General features: G+C 38.3%; 1 protein-coding gene across 3 annotated transcripts in view; it reads right to left on the bottom strand.

The window, feature by feature from the left end:
* The window catches only part of nf1a (neurofibromin 1a), an 85,686-nt gene continuing 76,045 nt past the window's right edge, over positions 1-9,641 (bottom strand). For all 3 annotated transcript variants that reach the window (XM_088345303.1, XM_088345306.1, XM_088345305.1), the window contains 4 exons: positions 8,104-8,246; positions 6,740-6,786; positions 5,294-5,510; positions 1-3,340 (listed from right to left, as the gene is read on the bottom strand). In XM_088345303.1, the coding sequence (XP_088201429.1) occupies positions 3,198-3,340; positions 5,294-5,510; positions 6,740-6,786; positions 8,104-8,246 (550 nt within the window). In that variant the 3' untranslated portion in view covers positions 1-3,197. The remainder of the gene's footprint in view (positions 3,341-5,293; positions 5,511-6,739; positions 6,787-8,103; positions 8,247-9,641) is intronic.

The raw sequence follows: 9,641 nt of genomic DNA, 5'->3' as shown, positions 1-9,641 counted from the left end.
TTTAAAAGCTCAAGCTATGGAGAGCAAAACATTTTATTACGAACACTAGAATAGCTAAATTTGTATATTAAACAGAACCCAACTGCTTTACAAAAAACAAGGATACAATATCACATGTATATACAGTGTAGTAAATATACCGTCTAAAATTGTACACAAAGTATTTACAGCTGTCACACATACATACTGCATTAAAACCTCAAGTTTGACTAGTACACTACTGACAAGTTTGCATAACATCAAATAAAACATGCCACATTTTTGGGGTTTCTTTACAAAATCATGACAGTTTTGAAATTAGTGCAGGTCAACCACCGGGTTCAGAGGTTACAGAGGCGCTCCTTACCATTCTCATCCATACTTGGCAACAAGTGGAGACAACCCGATTTCATTTGGCCAAACTAAAACTGTTTTTAAAACCCTTCTTGAAGTTTGCAAATTTAGGGGAAATTTGGACACGATTTTTGGGGAGCACTGCAAAATATGTTCTGGTGAGATAGAGTGAAGTAACAAGACAGTGTGAACGCTCATTTTTGACATATAGTGCCTAGCGAAAGTATTGCCCCCAAAAGCTTTTTGTCTTATTGCTACGTTTTAGACCTTAAAGTTAAAAACATAAAACTATTTTGAAAGCATCAACAACAGGTGAGACACAATCTTGAAGTGGAATTGAACATTTTATATTACATTTACCTCGAAAAAACTGAAAAGTTATTGTTGCAAAAATATTGGCCCCCTGCTCTCACAGCTCAGCTAACTGACTCCAGAAGTTCTCTGATGACTTCTGAATGCCATTGTCAACCTAAATGACTAACATTTACAAAAAGAGCTCACTTGTGGGTGATTAAGTCTCAGTTTAAATGTACCTGTTCTGTAATGGGCTTAGAGATCTAAGAAAGGAGACACTGGACAACAGACAGCATAATGAAATCAAAAGAACACACCAAGCAGGTCTGGGATAAAGTTGTGAAAAAGTTCGAAAGGAGGAACGGGCTACAAGACTTCGCAACATTTGCAAATCTCCCGGAGCACTGTGCGAGCAATAACGGAGAGAGCATAAAACCACTGCAAAACTACCAAACCTGACTGTTTCTCTAAACCTTAAGCCAAGCAAGGAGAAAACTAATCAGAGAAGCAACCAAGAGGTTAATGATTGATCACTTTGGGTGACGTGCAGGCATACACAGTTGAGGTGGGACAGTCTGTGCATAAGACAACTAAGAGTGGCCAGAAGAAAGCCCTTTCTTAAAGGCTAACATACAAAAGCCTGTTTGGCATTTGCAAGAAGCCACATGGGAGACAAAAATAACATGTGGAACAAAGTGTCATGGTCAGATGGGACCAAAATGGAACTTTTTGGGTTGAATGCAAAGCATTACATTTGGCTTAAGAGTAACACTGCACTTCACCCTGAAAACACCACACCCACTGTCAAACATGGTGTAGGCAGCATCATGCTCCGGGGATGCTTTTCTTCAAAAGGGACTAGGAAGATCTTTAGAGTTGATTGGAAGATGGAAAAGGCCAAATACAGGGCACTTCTGGCAGAAAATCTGGGTCTGCAAGAGACCTTAGAATGGGGCGTAGGTTCATCTTCCAACAGGAAAACAACCCTAAACATAAAGCAAAATCTACAATGGAATGGTTTAAAAATAACAACATGTTAGAATGACCAAGCCAAAGTCCAGACCTCAATCATATAAAGCTTATGTGGAAGCATCTGAAAAAGTATGTGCACCAACAATCAGCATCAAACGGAACTTGAGGTGTTTTCTAAGGAAGAATTTGCAAAAATATCTGTTTTTAAGATGTTCAAAACTTGTCATACCCAAAAAGACGTGTGGCTCTGGTCATAGCAAAATGATAAATTTGTACTAAGTATTAACTCAAAGGTGGCCCTTATTTTTGCAAAACCTTATTTTCAATTTGTTAGCACAATATAAAAGTTTAATAAATTTACTTTCTTTTAACGATTCTGTCTTTTGATTCTTAGGAAATATTTTGAGTTTCTTATCTATAAGTTTGAAGCCTGAAATATGGCAATATGTCAAAAGGTTTTTATGAAGTAAATACTTTGCAAGGCACTGTAATTTAAATATATGCATCATTTTAAATTATTAGTTAGAATCACTTATAAAATCAGATGCATTTTACAGTTATGTCTAGAATGGCATTTCGGTATTTCAAGCTTACATGGTAAAATTATTCTCTAAAAGATAGGCATAAAAAATATGGGGGAACGAGCGAATTAATCAGCTACAAAGAAATGTGCTCAGTGATGAGAAGCTGAGTGTAACCATATTCTTATCTATCGAGACTCGCTTACAAAAAAGAAAAATAAACTAAAACGATGAGTCTAAAATCGATTTGCTGTTTCGTGCATTTCTTGTTTCAAGCATACTGTAAATTTGTTGGAAAGGCCAATTGTAACCTCAGACAAAAGTGAAGTTGATGATTATTGCCCAACAAACTTTCCTCATGACCATGTAAACAAAATAAAAGTGTACAAAGCTGGTTAGGCAAGATAAACACCCAGCTAATAGCTATTAACAAAGTTATGTTCCCGGTGAACACATTAGTGTAGCACTATCTATCTGTACAGGATTAAATACTTTCAGGCAATCGGGTATACGGATGATTGTATAGCTGACGATCACTGGAGACCAGTTGTGACGGCAACGCTGCACCTCTGTAATTAGTAGTTGGTCTTTTTGCCCCCGCTGAGGTTCGACATTTACAAGTTGTACACACTGAAAATCCCGACAAAGGCACACCATGGAGAAAACGTCAACATCTTCCTTTACATCAGGACACATTGTACTTAGTCCGTCTCTGCAAAACATGTACATGACTTTGGCCTCCGAGCGGGCTCGGCGTCTAGGTCCGTTATTACAGTACGTGTTTGGTCCGTGTCACTATGTCGCAAAAACGCCAAAGGATGCCTTTTTTGTGTCCCGAGTGGCCTTTTTTTCTCTTACGGTCCAACTGGACTTATTATAGCGTCGTTTTGTACGGTACCTTGGAGAGCGACCGCGAGTAGAGTTTCTCTTTCTCCCCGGGCTGCTCAGAAATCATCTCAAGTAGCACAGCAACTTTGATGGGAGGATTTCAAACAGTAAAAAGTTCAACGTAGGCTCGGCAAATAGGTGGTTTGGGTCGAGAGCGGGAAAGGGATTGGCCTACAGCCGAATTCGTCATCACACGATCTTTTTGATGCTGGTTCTCTTGAAGCTACCCGAACTGCGTTGTTTCTGGACCTGGCTGGCCGAGCCGTGGCGAGTGCGCCCCCCGCTGGACATAGCTGAGCTTGGGGACAGCTGGACATTCTCTTTATCCACACCTGCAGACAGACACCAAGAGGGATTTATTACACTTACTGCAGGTATCTTCGACCAGTGGTCGGCAAACACTGGGCCACGTTTGCCGAACAACCCATAGGCCATGGGTTGTTTGGCACAGGGCCACACAGGAAAAAAATTCCTTATTTTTTGCTTTAACCGTATTTTGTGAATACATGTTTTTTTGTTTTTTAAAAAAAGAAAAACCTAAAGTTTAGGTGTTTGCGAGCACATTTAGGTTAAGGTTTTATGGTAGTGTCTTAATTCGTCGACAATTGCCGCTGACCTCATTTGCTCAGCATTGGATGCACCGGGAATTGAACTCAGGGGTTCTAAACTAAATTTTCCAGAATCAATTCTATTGCATGCATTTTGAAAGCTTATCAAGAGGGTTTGACTCCTGAGGTGTTTATTTTTCATTTTTTGTGTGATGCCTTATAGTGTTTAGCTACTCAAGCACTTTAAAATAATTCTACAACTAAGTATACTTCTTACCTTTGTTGGATCTTTTGGCATTAACCCAAAAATCATTTAAATTTAAACAAAAAATAATTTCACTTCAAGTTAGAATAGTCCTTAAAGGGACAGTGTGAATAATTTACCGCTTTCTCATCTCTGAACAGCAGGAGGAAGCGTTACACTGACAACAAAAGTGAACAAAAACTTCTTCAGCTACAAGTAACTGGTTTCATGTAGTGGGGCAAACTCTAACCCAAAAAAGGCAGCATGGAGAGGCATGGAGCTGCCAAGCTGTAACTGCCCAAGACATACTACCGGAAGTGGTGCCCCAATGACACAGCTGTAGCATAAATATATGAATCCTGTAGTGTAATTGTGGTAGTCTGAGCTACTCACTAAACTTATCAAATTGGCTGATGGCCAATGAGAAAAGGCTACGGCAGGCACTGTTTTTACAGCAGATACCTAATGTGAAGATGCAAGTAGTTTTATTCCGAGCATATTGTGCTGTGGCCTCGAGTGTTGCATTTCACAATCGATAACATAGTTATATGAAAGAGTTGAAATAATTCTGTGAAAACCTGTCGACTGATATGAGTAGAAAACCAATGCACAATGAAAATAATTGTTTAAGACAGGGGTAACTATTACCCTCTCTTTTCAGAGGCCAGTGTCAGTTTGTACAAAATAATTGTGAAGATTGCAAGAGTGCAAAATGTAAACATGTATTGTTTTCCAGATCCACAACCAAATAGCCCTTCAGTCAGAAAATAAATAATAACAATATAGATAAAATCGATAATAACCAAATAAGGCTCTCTTGATTCTTCACAGAACTTAAATAATAACACTATGAAATAACCAAATAACACAATGAGTTATTCACAATAAGAAAATCGATGCAGCATAAATTTTCTTTTGTACCGTGCAGTCTTAACAGGTCCAAGATAAGCTTCGTTGTCAGACCACTGGACTTGGCAGTGGTATGGATCAAAAGATTTTTATTTCAATAATGACTAAAAATCATGTTTAAAATGACAAATTCTATTCTTTTATTGTCACAGTGACAATAAAAGAATTCGACACATGGAAGACATTTCTTGGTAAAACGTAAATGACAGTCCACCTGGAGTTTCTCAAAATGCTCATTAAGGACTCTCGGACCGCGAGGAAAATATATGCATCACCTAGCCAATACCATCCGAACTGTGAAACATAGTAGTGGAGACGTTTGTCTCTGGTACTGTGACTAAAAAAAGTGCCTTTTCATATATCTATATCACTGGTACTGCAGAAGTAAGACTTCGGCACTATCACCGCCATGACCTGTATTTAAATCACGTTGCAACTCAAAACACGCACACATACTTCGAGTTATTTTTTTAGGTAAAAAAAATAAAATAATTAAAAAATTTGATGCTACATGTTCATGTTATTCATGCACACCAAAGCATTTTTTTAAAAGGAGCATTATTAGAAATGTGCACATGTGTAACCTGGTGAGTGTTGAGAGGTGGCCAGTGAGGTCATGGAGTTGGACAAGTTGAGGTTGGCAGTGATGCTGAGTTGGCTCTGGCTTGTGGGCGGATACGGTGAAGTGGGCGTGCGGAGCTGCTCTTCCCCTCGCTCTTCCTCAGCTGCTGGCAGGTAACTGTCGATCAACGCCTCCAGGAATTTGACTATTAGCTCGGCATAGTCTGGGATTTGAGTTTGCTAGAGGGTGGAGATGTATGTGCAGGAGAAACTTTGTTAAACGCCGTTTGAAGGTAATCCCAATTTTTCAAACATGCAAAACTGTGAGGAAATAGTTACATGTTTTTTTTTAGCACAAAATCTATTCATATATCATCGCTATATTTTACTGTCCAATTACAAAACGTAAAATTCTGACTATGAGGCACCTGATTATAAGTCACACCCAGTACATTTTTAGAGGAATACCTCTTAACGGCCTTGCCAGTGGGCCGCCGGAATTTTGATAAACAAATTCGTGTCTGTACGATGCCACTAGTCACTGAAATAAGTCATGCCAAATATCATTGGAAAGCTTATACGCTCCATTTCAAAACATCGTTCATCAGAGAAACATCACAATCGGTCTGAAACAAGATACCCAAAAACATAACATAGTTTAGCCGCATGATTACAGAAGCTGCAAGGTTGAAAGTTAGGGGAAAAAAGTCGCAGTTTATAGTCCGAAATTTACAGTACATTTGTCTTGGTCTTGTGGTTAAATTTAATAATGACTTTTGGTTTTCAATTTTTCAATTATCAAGTTAAGTCCTCAGCTTCCCAATAGACCTACACCCAACCATTATCCTTTTCCAAGACCCACCACCACTGCGCAAATCTAAACAATCACAAATTATAACTTCCTTTTCCAACCAACTTGCGAGAAGCATTATCCTCCTCAACCCTTTGATGCATAAGTGGGATGGGTTGTTATTCTTCAAAACCTTTCCAAATAAAACAAGTTGTCATACTCTAGGTATTCCTCACAAAACATGTTTATGACATGATGTCATTAGTATTCCATGTAGTTTTAGTCAAATAAGTCACCAATGTTTTAAAATAAGTAGTTATTGTGGAAAATGCCTGCGCTTCATGAGTCAAGGGGATGCAATAACTGTACAACAAAGGGCGAGCAGCCAAAAAACTAACTAGCAAAAAAAAATAACACATGGTACAGCAATATCGACGCTAAAGCCAGTCGATCAAAAAACACATGGTCAGCAGCCCGACTAGAAAAATGGCTTCATTATATCATGTTTAAAATTGTAATATATATTTTGTATGGTTTGCCTAAATTATCTTAAACAAAGTGTGCTTTGGCCTAAAAATAAATAGAGAAACACTTCTCTATATGTCATGTAATGTAGGGCCAACAAGAGAACCCAACTGTAGTTCGTTAAGTTAGCATACACTAGTAGAATCCCTCTCACCTTTGAGAAAGGACCAGCAAATCTCCAAAGACCATTAAAACCAAAACCTGTGAAAAGAAAAGACAAGTTCAGCAAGAACAGTGAGGGAATTTATAGAGGTTAGAATCAACATCCATTGACACTTGTCATAAGAATGGGAATCTTTGGGTACCATAAAACTCAATTATAATTACAATTCAGGGGGTACGATTACAAAACGTTTTTAGTAACTGCATTTGTAACAAAGCAAGGCAAGATTTGAATTAATTACCAAAACAGTTCATATAACCCAACAGTCTTAATTGCTATTACAATACAAGAAGCTTGAAAAGTATCTTGTAAGTGTATTTCTTATATAGACGTTTCGGGTTTGTGAATTTCAGCTTTCGCCCAGCTAATCGAACGGGACAAATCTCAACTTTAGGAGATGTGATTGAACAAAATGGAATGGCCTTTATTTTTTCCAAGAAGACTGCACACAACGCCTTACAAGCTACTGTTAGTCCAACAGTTGTAAGACACTGATACACCAGCTCATTGTGACTCTTGCATTGCAATGCAACAGAAGATGACTGATGTGACGACCTGCTTATTTTTAGCGATGAGGCGACTTTTCTATGTAAATGGCAAAGTGAACAAGCATATGAGGTATGAGAACCCACATGAACTTCCTGAGCACCAACGAGAACCTCAAAGGTGACCGTGTTTTGCGCTATGTTGAAGAAGGCTGTCTACAGACCATTCTTCTTTGAAAGAGCAACAGTCAATTGTGAGACATACCTCGACATGCTGGAAAACTAAATGAATAAATTGAGTGAGATCGAGTCTAGTGAATTCACTTTCCAATAGGATGAGGCGCCATCACACTGGATCCTCAGGGTTGGACAGTTTCTGAACACATCACTGCCAGATAGATAGATTGGACGGTCAGGGCTAAATGATCTCGTCCTGGCCACCCAGATCTTCAGATCTCACATCAATGCAATTTCTTTTTGTAGGGATTTGTGAAGGGATAGGTCTATAAACCCACTATTTCACGAGTCGAGGATGAGCTGAAGGCATGAATAACACAAGCTGTTGTAACCATTGACAATTGAATGCTGCGATGCATTTGGCAAGAATTTGACTATTGGCTTGATGTGCGTCGTGTGACCAATGGCGCTCAAATAAAACATTTTTGAACATTATATGAAAAAAATTCAGATTACAAGCTTTTAGAGTTTACCAGATGTGTTTCTCAGATAATCAATGTCAAAATATGCCCAATACTTTTGGAACAGCCTGTATTTTAAGAATCAAAAAGAATAATCAATTCAGATTTGTTCACTTCAGAATCAGGATTTATCAAAAAAATCAGATCTTTCCCCCATCCCTTCTGTACTTACTTTGTAAATATGAGGGCTGGTACTGTGGCGGTGATTCTTCATGATACACAACACTTTGGACAATGCCATGCACAGGATTCAGAAGGTTTGTGTCCTGGCACATGGACAACACAGTGTTGATCTTGGAGTCCAGCAAGTTGTGGCTAAGGACAAGAGAAAAAAAACACACGTATCAGATTATAATCTAACGAAGGCGTCTGCTACCTAAACATTATTGCAACACACCTGGGTTGTCACTAGAATGACAAATTGAAACCCCAGAAAATACTTCGTACCATCTAATGTTTTGAAAAGGCTGGGATGAAGAAAAAAAACATTCACACTAAAAGCAACAGCAGATGAATAATTAAGGTACAAAAAAAATAACTGAATCAAAAAACAAAAGTATGTTAAAAAAACCTTAGGCGCCTTTAAATATGACAAACTTACTTGAGAAGTAAAATAAGCAATAAATAACGTATGAAAAAGGCATACTAAAAGCATAATGGAAAAATATGGGAGATTTTTGTGCATTTTGGCAGCGTTTTGCCATCCATACTTGGTATACTGACAAGAAAGATTAAAACAATAATATAAATATTTTAGAATAAAATGTTTTTATAATAAAAAAAATGTTAGTTTGAATAGTTTTATCTTACCTCTGGGTATTTTTTTCCACAGAGCATATTTTATTTAAAGCGGTGGTCGGCAACCACAGGGCCGGGGATCGGTATCGGGCCATGGGTCATTTGGTACCGGATCGCAGATAGAAACATGTCTTAGTTTTCGCTTATAATGAAATAATTTGGGTATACATGCATTTTTTCAGCCAAAAATAAAACCAAAGCCTTAAATTAAATAAAAGTTGGGTGTGCTTTACACCAAGGTTTTACTGTAGTACATCACTCCAATTAAGCACCCATCAGTCAGTCGTCTAATTTCAATGACCTCAATGGCTCAGCATCACATGCAGCAGGAATTAAACCCAAATCCCGGAAAAAGCAGTAGGTTTTATTGCATCATCACATTATTTTAACTTTATTATTTTTTCCTTTACTGCTCCAATCTGCTTTCACTTTTAGCAAAGCTTTTCAGGCACCAGTGAAAAAGATAAAGGGTTATGAAGAGGTCTGTTTTAAGTCCAGTCCAAACGCCAACCCCCAAAAAGCTATGGAAAAAAAAAAGAGATTTATCTGAGCGCTTTCAAGAAATGCACGATGTACTTGCATGCGCAACATAAGGAGCTCAACAGGCTGCAATGATGACACAAGTCAGAAGATGGCATCAGCGAGTAGAGAAGTTCCAAATTCCGTACAGCACCTTTAAACATGTACATCTAAACACGGTCCCTTTTCAAGGTTTGCTGAGGTTTTGAGTTTTTCCTTGCCCTCATGTAGGTTTTAGATTAGGGGATGGTGCAATAATAGTCTGTAGTCGGCAATAGTTTGTAGTATGAGCGACCCTTTGAGACTTCTTGTGATTAAGGGCTATTCAAATAAACACAACCTGACTTGACTCACTGTGCCAAGTTGAACAATGTTGTTTTGGCTAGACGTCTT

The sequence above is a fragment of the Urocampus carinirostris genome, chromosome 10 (genome assembly GCF_059441175.1).
Source record: "Urocampus carinirostris isolate Australia breed hairy pipefish chromosome 10, RoL_Ucar_1.0, whole genome shotgun sequence".
NCBI classification, from domain to species: Eukaryota; Metazoa; Chordata; class Actinopteri; order Syngnathiformes; family Syngnathidae; genus Urocampus; species Urocampus carinirostris.
This window is presented reverse-complemented; position numbering and strand designations above follow the sequence as displayed.